This window comes from Lucilia cuprina, chromosome 4 (genome assembly GCF_022045245.1).
Source record: "Lucilia cuprina isolate Lc7/37 chromosome 4, ASM2204524v1, whole genome shotgun sequence".
Classification (NCBI taxonomy): Eukaryota; Metazoa; Arthropoda; class Insecta; order Diptera; family Calliphoridae; genus Lucilia; species Lucilia cuprina.
In genome coordinates this window covers 91,048,478-91,065,244 of record NC_060952.1, presented here as the reverse complement: position 1 = coordinate 91,065,244, position 16,767 = coordinate 91,048,478, and the positions used below count along the sequence as shown (strand labels likewise).

General features: G+C 32.8%; 1 protein-coding gene across 3 annotated transcripts; it reads left to right on the top strand.

The window, feature by feature from the left end:
* The first annotated feature begins 308 nt into the window (after positions 1-308).
* LOC111675997 (histone-lysine N-methyltransferase, H3 lysine-79 specific) lies at positions 309-16,767 on the top strand. Of its 3 annotated transcripts, none has more exons than XM_046950437.1 (7): positions 309-1,940; positions 2,913-3,496; positions 3,579-3,757; positions 4,237-8,625; positions 9,070-9,333; positions 9,415-10,080; positions 15,682-16,767. In XM_046950437.1, the coding sequence occupies exons 1-7, from the start codon at positions 1,662-1,664 to the stop codon at positions 16,644-16,646; spliced, it is 7,326 nt and encodes a 2,441-aa protein (XP_046806393.1). In that variant the 5' UTR covers positions 309-1,661; the 3' UTR covers positions 16,647-16,767. The 3 variants fall into 3 exon arrangements, with proteins under 3 accessions (XP_046806393.1, XP_046806395.1, XP_046806394.1); XM_046950439.1 differs by lacking the exon at positions 15,682-16,767 and adding an exon at positions 13,072-13,315; XM_046950438.1 differs by lacking the exon at positions 15,682-16,767 and adding an exon at positions 10,153-10,789.

The window sequence follows — 16,767 nt, the reverse complement described above, 5'->3', positions numbered from 1 at the left end:
GACATTGATGTCACTTCACGTGACATAAATGTTAAGAGATTTTTAATGTAATTGTATGTCTTAATATCATTTATGTTTTCTATGAATAAATATTACAATATTTTAAGTAATTTGAATGGTTTTTACTTTAAAATAATTATTATTATTATTTGTTTTATTAATTTTTTTACAAATTTCCATTTTTTTTTTTGTTTTAATGAAAATTTTATTTACATTTTTTTTATAAAATAAGTTTATAATTTTTATTAAAATTTAACTTAATTTCAAATTTATGTTAAACGTTTTTCTCATTCTATTTCTTTTACAGACACTTGTGCGCTTACGTGAAAATAAATTTCAAAAAAAAAATATATCTATAAAACGCATCTCAAGAATCTATAACACAACATTTCATACAATTTAAAGCCGTAAAGAAGAAAAACATTAAAACGAGTTATGTAACGTAACGTAAATCATAACGTAACAAAAATACATACAAAGAAAAGAAAGAAAAAGCATTGTTTTTGAAATAAAACTTTTTGAAAATGTTGTATTTTTACGAAAATGTATCGTTATCTTAACATACAATTGAAAAGAACAAAATTGCGCAATTATCATCAGTTATTGTTATATTTTCTTATAATTGTTTACGTAAATACGAAAATAAAACAAACGTCTAACGTAGTAAAAAAGCCAATTTTCAAATTAACTAAAACCCAGAGTTTATTAATAATATATTTAAATTTTTGTTACGGATTTTTTAACTCTCAAAAGCTGTTTAAATTATAACGTTAAATAAATTACAAAATATTAAAAAAAAAACACACAAACACTCTCTCGTAACACTCACTATCAATCAATTAATAAATTTACTTAGCATAACTATATAGGAAAAATTTTAAATCTTAAGATTTAAAATTTTCGTATAATTTTAAAAGACGCTTTTTGATAAAAAGAGAAATTTAAGAAAAAGCGCCAGAAAAAAAACCAAGGAACATTTTAAACTTCCCCTTCTCCTGCCATTACGTTAAAACTGAATTATTTTATTTATTTATATATATATTACACTAAGTTATTGTGTTATTTTTACTACCCCATTTAAATTTTATTTAACACATTAATCATAAAATTAAAAAAAAAATCATCAAAATAAATAAATAACTAAACAAAAACAACTGCCTTTACAACCCAAAAGTAAAAAAAGATAAAAAACTACAATAAACACCCACCGAATAAATCTGGCATCATTGTATAAACTAACATCTAAGAAACGTCAAAACTACCACCAACTATAATACACATCAACTTTACGTCACCAAAGCATAAACAGCAACAACAACAAAAAAGAAAACATCTTAAAAGCAGCAAAGAAAAACAAAAGAGAGAGAGAGAGAGTAGCCAAAAAAAGCAGCAAAAGAGAACAATCAAAAGATCAATAACATTGCTAAATTAACTCCAAAATCTACCACCACCCAACAGTAAAACTACAACCCCTTCTTTACACTTCTTTAAAAATTCTTCAAACATTTTCATTTCAACACTAAAAAGGACTTCATCTCCTCTAGAAAGTCTCGAGCTGCTAGTTGGTGAAAACTAGCTGGCTGGCTGAGCCTTCAAAATAAACTCCATAATCCTGAAAACAACCCACTTGCAGTTAAAGCGGGTTTTATTTTGTACAAAATATGGCAACACCTCAAGTCAAAGACTTGGTGTTGCGTTCGCCAGCTGGTTCATCTGAGGTCTTAACATTTTCGTGGCCCCTTCAAGTTGGTACCGGCCAAGATAGACACGATAATGGCATTGATATTATTGATACCATTAAATTTGTTTGTGATGAACTGCCAAGCATCTCATCGGCATTCGAAGAGATTAATCTTAATCATATAGACACTGCCTGTTATAAGACTATGACAAATCTTGTCGATCGGTTTAATAAAGCCGTGGACAGTATTGTTGCATTGGTAAGTGGATATTTTAGTTTTGTATCAGTACTATTATTTTAACAGAATTATACACTAATATCCAGACTAAAGTAAAGATTATACTCTAGGTTATAGTACTATGCTACTATGCAAATAGTCCTTACAAATTAATGAGATATACAGTAGATGATAGTCCAGACTATACACTATATTACAGTGCAGACTATAGCCTAAGCAATAGTCCAAATTATAATCTAGCGTATAGACTGAACAGTATTCAAGACTAAGGCCTAGGCTGAACTACAGTCCATATAATAAATACAACTCCAGACTATAGACTAGACTATAGTCCCAACTATAATCTATCCTATAGACTGAACTGTACTGAATACTGCAGCCCAGGCTTTAGACAGAACTACAATCCACATTATAAACTCAACTCCAGACTATAGATTAGAATGTATACTAGACTACAAACCAGACTATAAACTATACTGAAGGCCAGACTATGGACTAGACGTTTGTTCAGAAAGTAGAGTAAATTATAGACCAGACTAGAGATTTAACATTAGTCCAGACTATAGATATAATTAAAGCTCCATAAAGTAAACTAAAGTCCAGACTTAAGACTAGATTGATGACCAGAATATAGAATCAACTAAAGTCCAGATTGTAGACAAGACTATAGTACAGACTATAAACTTAAATACAGTCGAGACTATAGACCTAGACTGTTGTTGTAACAGGTTGGCTGTAACTGGATGTTCTTCCCTGGGGAAAAAACTTCCGGTTGATACAGCTGTTGCCGTAATTGACAATCTTTGGTCGATTTAGAATCGGGCCTTTCCGGAGCGGAGATCCAATTGTCGTGGGAACGTGACTTGACTGTAGGCCAGACTAGATAGACAATAATACAATCCAGACAATACCACACTTTAGTCTATATTCTTTAGAAACACCATACTAATCATAAATTAATATCATTCTACTATTCTTCTTCTTTTTCTCTAGGAAAAAGGAACCTCACTGCCTGCTGAGCGTCTAAATAAATTCGCTCATCCCAGCCTCTTAAGACATATTTTACAATTAGTTTACAATGCTGCCGTACTCGATCCCGATAAACTTAATAATTATGAACCATTTTCACCGGAGGTTTACGGTGAAACCTCCTATGAATTGGTACAACAAATGATAAAACATGTGAATGTTACCAACGATGATACGTTTATTGATTTGGGTTCGGGTGTAGGACAAGTTGTTCTACAAATGGCCGGATCATTTCCACTAAAATCATGTATTGGCGTAGAAAAAGCCGATACACCCGCACGTTATGCCGAACGTATGGATATGTTTTTTCGTCAATTTATGGCATGGTTTGGCAAACGTTACTGTGAATACAAACTGTTAAAGGGAGATTTTCTTGTCGATGAACATCGTGAGAAGATAACAAGTTCATCGTTGGTATTTGTAAATAATTTTGCCTTCGGTCCGAATGTGGATCATCAGTTGAAAGAACGTTTTGCCGATTTGCGTGATGGTGCGAGAGTAGTATCGTCTAAATCGTTTTGTCCTTTAAACTTTAGAATAACAGATAGGTAAGTTAAAAAGCAAACATCAAAGAATTTTGGAAAACTTTTTTTAACTTTTGTTATTTATTTCTTGTCTCTTTTATTTCAGAAATTTAAGTGATATTGGTACGATTATGCATGTCAGCGAGATACCGCCGTTAAAAGGTTCAGTTTCCTGGACCTGTAAACCTGTATCATATTATCTACATGTCATCGATCGCACAATTCTAGAACGTTATTTCCAACGTCTTAAAACTCAAAAAGGTGCTGAAAACGATCATCATGCGGGTAAGTTAAACCTGCAAATAAACTCCAAACTAAACTAAAATAACACACAGCACTAAGCTACAGAATATAATTTGAAACTAGAATGTGGGTTGTAGAGCGTTCCTAACATAGTAATATGCATCAGAAAGCCCAGCATTATAATAACAAAATTCATGGCTTTATAATTAAAATAATAGCTCTCTCTTTCTATGAAAAAAGAGTACAAGATAAAACTAAAAAAGCTGACTTCTCTGATAACAAAATTAACAATAAAACAAACGCTCTCTGCTTCATCATTAACATGCTCATTTGTTCATTATTGATTTTTTTATAATTTTAACAAATTTTTTTATGTTTTTCTTTTAATTTAAATATTTTTGGAAAATATTTATTTAAATTTGTTATATTCAAATTGTTGTACTAAATTATTAATTAGTTGTGTTATAATTTAAAAGCGGCTTATTTCATGTGTTGTTTTCTCTTCGCTTTCTTTTTAACAGGTGGTAATACACGCACTACCCGTGATCGTGCCAAACGTGAAGCCAATAATCAAGCTTTAACAAACTCCCAAAATTCCAACTCGAATACTGCTCGTACAAATTCTCCCGCTGCTCATGTTAATAATACAACGACTACTAAAACTAGACAACAGCAACAACAGCAGCAGCAGCTACAAGAACAACAAAAGCAGCAGCAACAACAACGTAATATGGAAGTGGATACTTCAACTGAAAGTGATGGTGAAGCCAATACCGCCAATGGCAATAGTAATTGCAGTGGTGGACCGACAGTAACGCGTAAAGTATGGTCTGATTGGGGCAGTTCGAAAGGAGGCAAAAGTTCACAAAGCGACGAAGAGGAGAATAACAATTTCATAACAACGACATCGCGCACTGCGCGTACTACAACACAGAAAAAGCGCAAGAAATTAACGCGCAAAGCAGCCATAGCCAGTAAAAGTGCCGCTGCAGCAGCTCAAAGAGAAGCGGCTGCTAAAGAAAGAGCCGAAGCAGCTCAGGCCTCTAAAGATAATTCTTCGAAAGAAGATTTTGGTGGCAATTCTACAGGTGGTGGTTCAATTACAGCTAAAGGACGCAAGGGACGCTTAAAAAAGGGGGCGCGGGGAAGGAAAAACATCAAAATTGCCGGTTTGGATGTGTTGCATCAGGAAACTTTACTCTCTACTTCTGTGGAAGCCATGAGCAAAAAGTTACCACCCGCCCCCGGTACCATAGATCAACAATTAACTTCATTGTTAACTGAAAATATGGATCACGCTGAATTGGAGATACCAACTTCACCACAAGACACTCCCTATGCCTTGCAAATCCTACTAGATGTCTTTCGTTCTCAGTATATGGCGATGATAGATCAAATGAAATCAAAGTCCTTTATACCCAATATCAAGAGACAAATACAATTGGAACAGGAACGCAAACAACGCATCAAAAATAGAGCTTCCCAATTAGATAAACAAATTAAAGTGCTAATAGATGATAGTGTGGCCTTGTTAAAAGTACGTATGAATGAACTGGGCATTAATGTTTCCTCGCCCAATGATCTTATAGCGAAAGCTAAGGAAATAGTGGGACGTCATAAAGAGCTGCAAGGTATTGCCAAGAAGATTCAATCACAAGTTACCGCCTGTGAAATGGAACAGAAGCGTTTGTTGAAAAAACATCTACAGCAATTGCCGGAATACCAAAAGTTGTATGGCATTAATGGAAAAACCAAATTGCATGATTTACCAGGCTCTGAGTTGTCTGAAGCTTCGGCCCACGAGTTGGTGCTCAAGGAAATTGCAAATACTTTAGCACAACGCAAGAAATTAGTGGCCCAAGTCTCCAGCATAGAAAAAGAGGCCAATAGTTTGGAAAAGGCGGTAGATGAGAGAAGAACTGCTGCCGCTTTAATGGCCCAAGGCACCAATATTATATTGGCCAATAGCTCAGCCAACCCCAATAGCATTAGTAATCCTAACCAACCTTTACAACTTACTACCAATCATAATCATTTGAATTCTATTAGCATAAATCATGCCACTTCTACGGCAAATCTTTCTGCCTCGGCAGCAGGAGCTTCTACTTCATCTTCAGCATCGTTGTCCGTAACTCCAGCAAACAATAATAGCTGTTCTACTACCTCTTTAGTGCCAAATAATATCAATAATACTAATACTGCTATCCAACCCTCTATAACAGTAACGAAAACTTCTAGTAAATCAGTGCGCCGTAGTAGAGATCATCGCACACGTTCCCAGGAATGGCCGGACGTACCAGATGTGGGTAAGATCGAAGAAAGCAATCCCGAGGTATTGGCGCAAAAGATTTTGGAAACAGGACGTAAAATAGAAGCAGGAAAGTTGACAACTAACTCCTCCTCGTCTAAGCATCAACATCAACAAAACATAGCTAACAATCATCATCATCAACAACATCATCAGCATCAGCTGCAGCAATTGCATGCTCAGCAGCAGCAACAGCAACACCATCTAATAAACCAAAATCTTCATCAACATATGCAACAACAACATATTCCTTCTCATCACCCCGAAGATAAACCCTACAGAAATAAACATCATGCTGCAACACATCAGCATCATCATCATCAACAACAGCCGCAGCATCATGTACAGCATTCACAGCAACGTTCAAGTAGTAATGAACATTTACCTTCTATAGGTGTTTATGCAGCTGCTGGACAAGCAGATCCTAGTACTTTAATGCCTGCTCCCAAACAAAGAGATAACAATCTACTCTTACAATCGAATACAGGCACTTCAATACGACCCATTAACAACAGCAACAACGCAATGACTAGTGGTATTTTACCCAAATGTGAATTGCCCGGCATGCGTAAAACAAATAACAACAATGTGCCCGTCGTTAGCATACAAGAGTCTCCCAAAGTGGCCAATTTCGAAGATAGGCTTAAGAGTATTATAACCTCAGCTCTCAATGAAGATCAAGAACAACGCAAGGCTCAACAGGTGGTAAATCAGGTGCAAGTTGAAGTTTCTCCCTCTCCACAACAATCACCGGTACCAAAACGTAGCAAACACTCGCATTTTAATGCTGGATCGTCCTCCTCCTCAAATACTCATAATTCTTTAAGCAGTATTATAAATGTCGCTACCCATGGCATGACTCACCTAAATGCTACAACCACTATATCGCCCATAACGCCTGCATTACCGCCACCACAACCGCCAGCCACACATGGTGCTGGCTCAGGTGGTGTTGGACTCACAAAATATGGTGCTAGTAAAGGCATGTTACTGCAGCCTCTCAACTCTTCTGCAACGTCTTCCTCAGGGGCAGTTAGCAACTCTTCTTCTGCGAAATCCTCTAAATATCATCAGTCCCTTAATGTTAACGCCAATAATCCACAACATTTGAATAATATTTATGGTGCAGCCGAACATAATTTGCACAGACGACGCAGTTCGGTATCAGCGGCTAATTATGAACAATATATGGCCAGTCAACAGAGAGAAAGGGAAAGAGAACATCAACTACAACAACAGCAGCAGCATATGATGAATATGGCTCAGCATAATCCACACAATCTATCATTGGAATTTAAACAACCTCCGCTTAGTGTGGAAAATCATTTACAGCAACGTTCTAGTAGTCGCGAAATGTTAATGGAAGATCCTGCACCTCCAGTGCGTTCATCATCAGCCAATTCGGATTCGGCTTTGCAATATTATCCTCCCACTCGTGATCGTCTAATGTCTCTGGAAAGAAGTAGTAGTCGGGAATCGGCCATATCACAACATCATACAGCACAACATCTTATTAACCCACAACAACAACCACCCAGCCGACCCAGCTCAAACTCCTCACAACCCGACTATACACAAGTCTCCCCTGCTAAAATGGCTTTAAGGCGTCATTTATCACAGGAGAAACTTAATCAGGTGCCACCCGGTTCATCGGCTACGTCCGGCAATTCTCTACCACCCATGTCCTCCACCAAAACTATAGGCGATTTGGTTAATGGTGAGATAGAAAGAACTCTGGAGATAACCCATCAAACAATAATAAATGCTGCCGTTAATATGTCCACTGTGGGATCGGCTTCCGGAGAACGTAATCCTTATCTCTTTGAACGTAGCCTCTTCAATAATGATAGAGATCGTGATCGTTCTAACGACAGAGAACGCGAGAGAGAAAGAGAACGCGAAAGAGAAAAGGAACGGGAACGGGAACGAGAACGTGAAAGGGAAAGAGAACATTTGATTATTAATAATCATGCTCAAAGACCCGAACGTGTACATGTTAAAATGGTCGATGACGTTAGCAATCCCAATTACTCGGATATTTCGCCGAGAGCAACAACACAATCAGCTTCGTCTGGTCGTAAATCTCCCACATATGCTCATAATTTGGCCACATTGGCAAATGTTGCATATCAGCACAAAACTATACCAAATGCAAATTCGACAACAAATAATCATCATACATCAACGTCGTCCACCAACTCCTCGGCTTCTGCAGGACCACCTACAAGACACTACAACAACAGTGCTACTAGTAGTCAGAATACTAACAGTCAACGTGAACGAGATTTAAATAGTTTACCATATCATCATATGTCCTCCTCAGCATCAAATGTTGCTGCCAAAAATTCTTCGATTAACTCGACTACCGCACCCACTTCGTCCACGTCAAATCGTGACTATCAACCGGTGGCTTTGCCCAGAGCTGAAATGAAACCCTGTATTGAGGCCTATTTTCAAGAACAAGATCACCATCAGTCGTCTCAGCCGCAGCAGCAGCAACATTTATCATCATCCTCGTCATCCCACAGCCATAAATCCAGTAAAGACAGACATTCTTCTTCGCGTAGCAATCGCTTGAATGGCACAAATCCTCCTTTAGAAGGTAGGTATTGGTATTGTTAGTGGGATTAGGCTTTTCTTTTTGTGTAATTTAGATTGAAATGTACTTTAGATAGATAGATAGATAGATAGATAGATAGATAGATAGATAGATAGATAGATAGATAGATAGATAGATAGATAGATAGATAGATAGATAGATAGATAGATAGATAGATAGATAGATAGATAGATAGATAGATAAATAGATAAATAGATAGATAGATAGATAGATAGATAGATAGATAGATAGATAGATAGATAGATAGATAGAAATTTATTCTTCCTAATATACCAAATTACTTCCATTCCTGTCCTACAAGCAACTTTCTATAGATATTTCCTTTTAAATTAAAATACATCCAAATTCCTTGCCTTTCTAACTCTACGCCTAGAATTTTCTCTAGAAAAATGTAATACAATTTATAATACTATTTATATTTACCAGGTTTGGCCGCATCATTAATGGCATCACGTAAATTCCGGGAGGAACACGAGGAACGACAAAAAAGAGCCGCAGCAGCATCCACAACCACAAGTCATAATAACGATCATCATGTTGGTAATCATGGTCAACATCATCAGCAGCAGCCGACACAAAATCGTCAACATCATAATAATGCTGCGGAACATTATAGCAATTCATATAGTCAGCAGACAACATCTACGCAACATAATAATCATCATAATGGCTCTTCTATGAAGGTGGAACGTAAGTTCTAGGAATTCAATAAAATCAAAACTTGAAATTTTTAACGAAATATAATAACTTTTTTATTAAAAAACTTTACAGTTGGTGTAAAACGTACATCACCCATGACAAATAATCATCCGAGGGCTTCAAAAGTGCCACACTACTCCAATGAGCCGTCTTTAACACATCATAGTGCACACTCTGGACAAAACTCGTATGCCAATACAAATGGCGGAGGTATAAATAGTGGTCATCATCAGGGAAATCATAGTTCACCCACATCTACAAATACGGCTGGAGCTGGTGTAAATTCTTCAAATAGACGTGGTAATAAATTAAGCTTGGAACCTTTACTTATGAGTCCTGAAATTAATTCCATAATGGGAGGTGATGAGGCTAGAACAATGCAACAGCATAATTCTGCTGCTAATAGTAGGCAAAACTTACATAATAACAACAACAACAGTCATCAACATCATGGTCATTACAATAACAATTATCATCATCAGCAGCAACAAGGCCCTCAACATCAACACACATCCAATAATCACCACAACAGTCACCACCACCACCAACATCATCAACAACAACAACAACATCATCAACACAATCATCATAATAATATCCCACATTTAAATAGTCGCAATACAAACAACAACAACACAAGCAGCAACAACAACAATTCCGCCACATCATCATCTTCCACTTCTTCAAATGTTCTTACGAATTCTAATCCCATCGTAGGAAATCGTAATGCAGATGATGGTAAGCTTGAATTTTCTAATTATACATTTGAAATCCCTTCTTCTAATCACCATCATCAACAACATCTAACAGAACACTTTGATAATAACATAACATCCTCTACATCAAAACACCCATCACTACTACCACCAACATCCTCTTCTTCATCACATTCCACTTTACAATTGGAGAAGAAGGAAGATGAGCCCATCAATTATCAAAACAATCCACATATATCACAACATAATCATAACTCACATTTAGAACGTAATAATAATAATAGCACAATTACCACATCTAATACACCCAATACTAATTCAACACAATCTTATAATTATTCACCACCATCTTTTTCACCACCCAACTCTTCCCCTCCCATAACTACAAATTTATTAAAACGTCTTGATTTGGATTTTTCCGATAGTGATAAAGATGTTCGAAAACTTTCAAATAGTAATTCTGATGATGATTCTTCTTCGTCATCTTAATAAAACATGTCTTTGAGACATAAATAGAGAAACTTTCTCTTTAAGATTAGACTCGTGTAGAAGAATTTTAAGAAATCGCGTTTGATTCTCAATCTATTTTTACAAAAACAATTTGTATATTTTGAAATATTGTTTAAATGTAACGATGTATCAAATATTTGTTAAGATATATATTATTGTTGATATACAATACTTTAAAGGGGTTTGTTTTTAATAATAAAAATTTCGAATTTTGAGAAATTTCTTCTTTCTTTTCTTCAACTCTTGAATGTAAAATTTTAAAGTCGAGAACTTAAAAATACTTCGAAATTAATAGAAATACACCTGAAAAAGAAATAAAATTACATTTTTATGATTTCTTATGTTAAAAAGATTATTTTAAGAGTTTTAAAAATTTTTCGAACTTAAGTTCGAATTTTCGAAAATTTTTCGAACATGTTAGAAAGTTTATATTTTGTAAGTGCTTTCAAAATATTTGAAAATTTTATTAATATTTTCAAAATTTCTATGTTCGAAATTCGAAAATGTTGAAAAATTAATTCAAATTAAATTTTAATTTTATGAATATTCACGGTTTACAGCATTTAAAGTTTTTCGAACTTAAGTTCGAATTTTCGAAAAAAAATTTTTCAAACATGATTTTTAGCATTATATTCCAAAATTTAGTCAAACTTTAAAATTCATAAAAATTTTAACCGTGAACTTGTTGTAAACAATTCATTCACAATAGTTGATTTTTGTAGGGAACAGCTGTTCAATGTTTACAAAATTTTTAACAAAAATGTTATGAAATTTTTAAGTTCGAAATTCGAAAATGCAAAGAATTCGTCACAAATAAAACTAAGAAAATCTCTCTATCGCCGATAGAAGTGAGACTTGTGTTCCCTTGAAATATTTATTTCACTCGAAGGAAAAATTGCTATCGTGAACTTGTCGTAAACAATTCATTCACAATAGTTAATTTTGTAGGGAACAACTGTTCAATGTTTACAAAATTCCACAACAGCGGAATTTTTTCCACGAAAAAAGTTAGTGAACGAAAAAAGTGAAATGGCAACATATTTTACGTGAAATGATCACCCTTATCGCCAATAGAAGTGAAAATTGTGCTCTCTTAAAATTTTCATTTCCCTTGAAGAGAAAATTGCTATCGTGAACTTGTTGTAAACATTTCATTCACAATAGTTGATTTTGTATGGAACAGCTGTTCAATGTTTACAAAATTTCATTAAAAAAAAAATTAACAGCAAGTAAATTTTTTCACGACAAAAAAGTTTTTGAACGAAAAAAGTGAAAAGGCAACATATTTCACGTGAGATGATCACCCCTATCGCCAATAAAAGTAAACATTTTATTCTCTTGAAATTTTCAATTCACTCGAAGGAAAAATTGCTATTGTGAACTTGTTGTAAACAATTCATTCACAATAGTTAATTTTGTATGGAACAGCTGTTCAATGTTTACAAAATTTCATCAACCAATTTCACAAAAACGGAACGAAAAAAGTGAATAGGGAACATATTTCACGTGAAATGATGATTATCGATAGGGGTGAGATTATTTTTATGATTTCTCATCATTTAGGGATTGTTTTAATAGTTTTTAAATTTGTCGAACTTAAGTTCGAATTTTGGAAAATTTCCCCAACATGTTTATGCAATTTAAAATGTTAAAAATGCTTAAAATATAAAAATTTTCCTTTTTAAAATCGCTAAAAAAATTAAGATTGTTCAATATTTCTCAAATTTTCGAAATTCCTCAAAATTAAAAATTTTTATAAAAAAAATCCCCTTAATCCCGGCAGCATTTATATATATTTTTTTTTTATATATTAGACAAATAATTTCTTCGATTAAGACCCTTATCATATTAAGCATGTTACAATTATTTTGAAAAAGATTATTATTTTTATACTATTTTTTTAAATTGTTATTTTTGTAATAATTTTTTATAAAATTTCAATCAATTTTCTTTTGTATGACCAAAAACATAACCTCAACAAATGTTGTTTTAATTTTATAATTTTTTCCAACTTTGTGTTCATTTTTGTAAAACTTTTGTCGTGTTTATGTTGTAAATTGTTTGTTGTTGTTTTTATGTAAATTACATTTTAAAATTTCAGAAAAAACAAAAAAGTTTATGGTTTTCACAAAAAATGTAAAACCAAAACTTAAGGAGGATAATACAGATAAAATATCTGAAAATTTTCAAAGAAATATTTAGTTGACAGACAAATTTTGGATCAAAAAACTTGATTTTTTCAAAGAACGACCTCTAAATAACTCCGCCCGCCCCTCATTAAAAGCTCATTTTTTTTTTTAAATATTCATTGTATATAAGAAAACCATTTAATAATTACTTTCTTTTCAATAAATTTTTCTTAATTTCTTGAAAAAAACACTAACTCCTTTTAAAAAAACCTCTTTCCTAAAAACAAAATCAAAAATTTTCAAAACCAACTTTCGAAATTCTTAATACCGTGTATTTTTTTTACTATTCCCTTTTCAATTGTCTTTCTAAACAGTTTTTAAATTGGATTCTACTACTTCTACTAGCAGAAAACGAAATTTTGATTTAGGACGTACTAGTACATAAACTCAACTATTACTACTACTACTTCTACTACCACCCAACAACAACCACAAAAAGAAAATTCACTTAAAACCATCCTCCTACCATAATAAATAACTACCACCACTACTACCCAAATATAATAATAATAATTGGAATTATTGGAAAAAAAACCATGACTCAAAATTTCTAGTTAATAAATATTTTAATTAAAATATTTTATAAAAATATCGCAAAAAAAGACATAAATTAGTACAAAGAAAAAAAGGATGCCTCTGAGAAGCCATTAAATTAATTTAAATTTTATTAAAAAAAAACAAAAATTATTTTTTTTGTTTATTTTTGCAAAAGTTTTTCACTACTTTAATTAAACATTTTTTTATTTGTTAATTTTTAAGGTAAGTTTTGTTTTATGTTTTATTTTATTTATTTTTTTTTTTGTTTAAAATTTTGTTAGTGTTTTTTTATATTTAACAATTACTAATATTATTAATTACTTTTTTTTTAATTTTTAATTATGGGCATGTTGTTTTGTATGTATTTATGTTACAGCCTAAATATTTGGGTTTTTTAATTATAATTTTAAGATATCTTGTCTTAATGAAAGGGAACCAGCACCACAATTATAGTCCAGGCTATTAACTAAACTATAGACTTGATTATACACTAAATTTCTGTAGACTAATCTATAAACTGGAATAAAGACTAGACTGTAGAGAAGACAATAGACTAGAACAATAAACTACAGTAAAGACTAGACCATTAACCAGACTATAGACTAGACAAGACTATAGTCTAGCCTATAGACTAGGCAATAGACTTGACTATAGACTAGACTATAGACTAGGCTATACTAGACTATAGATTAGGCTATAGACAAGGCTATAGACTAGACTATAGATTAGGCTATAGATTAGACTATAGATTAGGCTATAGATTAGACTATAGACTAGACTATAGACTAGGCTATAGATTAGACTATAGACTAGGCTATAGACTAGATTAGGCTATAGACTAGAATATAGACTAGGTAAAGACCTGGCTATCGACTAGACTATAGACCAGGCTATAGAACAAACTATAGACTAGACTAAAGACAAGACTATTGACAAGACAATAGACTAGACTATACACTAGACTATATTCTAGGCTAAAATATACTCTATAATAGACTATACTCTAGACTAGACTAGGTTACAGCCCAAACTATAGACTAGACTATAGACATGATAATAGACTTGACAACTGACTAGACTATAGACTTGACTATAGACTAGACTATAGGCTAGACTATAGACTAGACTATAGACTAGACTATAGACTAGACTATAGACTAGACTATAGACTAGACTATAGACTAGACTATAGACTAGACTATAGACTAGACTATAGACTAGACTATAGACTAGACTATAGACTAGACTATAGACTAGACTATAGACTAGACTATAGACTAGACTATAGACTAGACTATAGACTAGACTATAGACTTAACTATAAACTAGACTATAGGCTTAGCTATAAACTAGGTATTATAGACTACACTAGACTATAGACAGGAGTATAGACTAGACTATAGACAAGACTAAAGACTAGTCTGTAGTCTAGACTATACACTATACTAGACTATAGATTACAAGCTAGCCTAGACTATAGACTAAACTATAGACTAGACTTTACTATGGGCTAGACTATGTAAAAATTAACAGGAATATTAATTTAAGTGTTAATATTATGGGAATTATTTGTAATTATAGAAAATTTTTTAGCATATTTTTGGGGATACTTTTTTATGGGCTTATTCATAAACGTTTATCAATGATTTACAATATAAACTTTGTATGAAAATTGGAATTATAAACCTTTGATAAATTGTTATGATTTTTTTTTTTTTAATTTACTATGAGATTACTTTATTTAAGAGGAATATTTTAATACTTTTTTAACTAATCATAATTGTATAACAAACTGTTAACTATTATTTGTTTAAATTATAACCAATAATAATATTTGGCAAAATTTTCCCGCAAAATTAAAATTTTGAAGAAAAATTAATTTAAAATATTTTCTTTACTAAACATTACATGGATAGATAATTTAATTATTTATTATTGTTTTATTTCAATATTGTTTGTTTTTTATTATTAATTATATTTAAAAACAATTTATTGTACTAATTTATGTAAAAAAGAACTATTTCAAATAAATATTATCATTGAAAAGATATTTGTTTTGTGTTCGTTAAATATTTATTTAAAATTAAATAAAGTTTTTAGTTAAAATATTCTTTGACGCTTTCAACAAAACACTTTCCATTTAGAGAAGAAAATTTCATTCAAACTTCAACTACTTTATACTCAAAACTCATCTAAACATATTAAACTTTAGAATTTTATTCCCAACTAACAATATACTAAATTTTGTTATAAAAATATTAAAAAAATAAACAATTAACATTTAAAAGAATTAAACTTTTCTACAAAATACAAAATAATTAACAATTTAAATTTTATAATTTTCTTTCTTTTTTCCCCAACAACAACAACAATGATTATGTTATTAGATGATGTTATAGCTGATGATGAGAGCCATTGGCAGCATCGTGTTAGTTCGGGTTTTGATCGTTTAGTAGCATTTGCCTCAACCGAATTGGATAAGACCAGACGTTCAATTGATACCGATACGGTACCATCTTCGATCAGTTGCAATACCTCACCCGATTCGGGTATAACACACAGTAGCAGTAATTCAGATGCAGCCAGAACATTCCTATCCACCTCATCGACTTCATCACAATTGGATTTACCCATTAGCAGTGGCAGTAGTACCTCTAGTGGTAATAGCAGTTTTATGGGTCATCATGGCCATCATCATAATCATTTGGGCGGCAGTCAAGATCATTTAAGTGACAGCAGCATGAAATCCACACATTCGGATGTAAATTCTCTGCCCATAACTCTTAAGAATTGCTCTTCACCGCAAGATCCTACAGCAATAGATAGTCCTCCACTATCAGATATGGGTTTGCCTAGAACACCCAGTCCCAATGTGGCGGTTAATACACCTCCACCATCTCTGTTGAATGTCAATAACAATAGTTTGGATACTACGGGAAATAATTTGAAAATTCCTTTAAAATATCAACGCAAATCGAAAACGTCTTTGGAAAAACATTATAAAAAGAAATTCTGTGAACGTAATTGGGAATATGATTGTGATGAACTGTTGGCCTATTCAAATTCCTCTTCAAATACAGCTGCCGATGCAGCAGGCAATGCTAACGATCAGCTAGAGGTGGCGGGGAAGGATATGGATTGTTTAAACAATGCTCTGGAGCAGCAACAGCAAATACAACATCATCATCATCATCAACAGCAGCAACAACATGCTCATCACAAGTCTTCAAAATTTCGACCAAAAGGCAAAGATTGGGATTGGTCTATGGACAGCAATAGCAGCAGTAGTCAAAAGACCAAATGTGATGCTTCAGCTAATGCAGTAACCGCCACGCCACAATCACTGCAGTAAAATTGTTATTTAAAGAAAATATTTTCTTTATCATAAAACTATAAATTAAGTTTAACTTGTTTTCTTTTATTTTTTTCTTTAATTCTTATATATTTTTCTGTAACAAAATTGTTTATTTAGT

Coding starts and splice junctions, on each gene's coding strand:
- LOC111675997 (XM_046950437.1), top strand. CDS start 1,662: ATGGCAACACCTCAAGTCAAAGACTTGGTGTTGCGTTCGCCAGCTGGT. Junction 3,497..3,578: donor AACTTTAGAATAACAGATAG/GTAAGTTAAAAA, acceptor CTTTTATTTCAG/AAATTTAAGTGATATTGGTA. Junction 10,081..15,681: donor AAATCGTAATGCAGATGATG/GTAAGCTTGAAT, acceptor TTATGTTATTAG/ATGATGTTATAGCTGATGAT.